At 72.9% G+C, this 1168-nt stretch overlaps 2 protein-coding genes across 4 annotated transcripts in view; one reads left to right on the forward strand and one right to left on the reverse strand.

Moving 5' to 3' along the window:
- The window catches only part of EMC6 (ER membrane protein complex subunit 6), a 1301-nt gene extending 730 nt beyond the window's left edge, over window positions 1–571 (reverse strand). The window contains exon 1 of the mRNA XM_069083244.1: window positions 317–571. Coding sequence (XP_068939345.1) covers window positions 317–556 — 240 coding nt within the window. The 5' untranslated portion in view covers window positions 557–571. The remainder of the gene's footprint in view (window positions 1–316) is intronic.
- TAX1BP3 (Tax1 binding protein 3) overlaps window positions 1–1168 on the forward strand; it is a 165234-nt gene that overhangs the window by 161662 nt on the left and 2404 nt on the right. For 2 of the 3 annotated variants that reach the window (XM_069083245.1, XM_069083246.1), the window contains exon 1: window positions 538–671. In XM_069083245.1, coding sequence (XP_068939346.1) covers window positions 555–671 — 117 coding nt within the window. In that variant the 5' untranslated portion in view covers window positions 538–554. Of the gene's footprint in view, window positions 1–537; window positions 672–1168 lie in introns of those variants that run through there. The other variant, XM_069083247.1, reaches the window with a different exon arrangement.

Here is a 1168-nt window from a genome sequence, read left to right on the forward strand (position 1 = left end):
AGGCCCAGCGCCCCACGGGGGCGGGAGGGGTGTCTCCCCCTGCCTCTGATTCTGCGGGGCGGGGGGAGCCACGTGCCGGGCCCCGGGCCTCCCGCAGCCGCAGGATGGGGGCGATCCATGCAAGACCCCAGAACCCGCAAGGGAGGGATGGGCGGGGCAGGGGCCTGGCTCGGGAGGGAGGGAGGCCTGACCCCTGACCCCCGTCCGACTGGGGTCCCACAGAGATCCAACGTCCTCACCCCTCCTTCCCCCCCACCCCCGCTGCTCCTGGGGAGGGACCAGTCCCGGGAAGCGGGGGCCGAGGGGAGTGTTGTACCTGGTCCGGGTGGCGGCGGCGGTGATGGTGTCGTTCCCTGAGGCCGGCGGAGACGAAGGTGACTACGGGGGCGCCATCTTGGCCCTGAGACTGCCGGGAGGGCAGAGGCGGGCCAGGGCGCATGCGCAGACTCAAAGGCGGTGCCTGGGTGCGCTGCTGCGCATGCTCCTTTGAGGCTCGCCGAGAGGCGGAGCCCTGGAAGGGCGGCCCCCTCGGTGACTGGCCAGGGCGCTTATGCATGATTCATGAGGGGCGGGGCCGGACGAGCCCTTTTGTTCTGAGGGTGGGGCCGGGTGGGGCCGGAGCCGCAGCCAAGATGTCCTACGTGCCCGGGCAGCCCGTCACGGCGGTGGTGGTGAGTTCGGGGGTCCGGGGGATGGCCCCCGTGATGTGGGCGCGGGGTCAGAGGGCAGAGACGAGGTGGGGGAGAGGGGCGGGGCAGACTAGAGCGCGCTTCCGAGGGGGGGAGGGGTGTACCGAAGGGCACGCCCCCCCCCCCATCTCCAGAAGGGGATCCCCCCGGCCGGGGGGGGGGGGGGGGCCACACAGGCTCCCGCCGAGGTGGCTTTCTCTGGCGGAGGGGGGGAGGACGCTGGGGGCCGCCCCTCCCCCCCGCCCGCGGTCAGTGAGCTTCCGCAGTCACGGCGGGAGGGGCCGGGACAAAGGCCACTGAGTCACCGCTCCCTCCCTCAGCCCTCCGGACGGGTCCTCCCCCAGGGCTGAGACAGCCAGGCCGGGCCCCAGGACCCCAGTGGGGGAGAGCGGCCTCTGCGGGCCTTGGGTGGGGAAGGGGCTGGCGCCTGTCTCAGTTTCCATGTCTGTAAGAGGGGTCACTTCCTGGGTGAGAAGTGC

The sequence above is a fragment of the Petaurus breviceps genome, unplaced genomic scaffold (genome assembly GCF_028583685.1).
Source record: "Petaurus breviceps papuanus isolate PSGF00001 unplaced genomic scaffold, PetGlider_PUasm1.0 173, whole genome shotgun sequence".
NCBI lineage: Eukaryota > Metazoa > Chordata > Mammalia > Diprotodontia > Petauridae > Petaurus > Petaurus breviceps.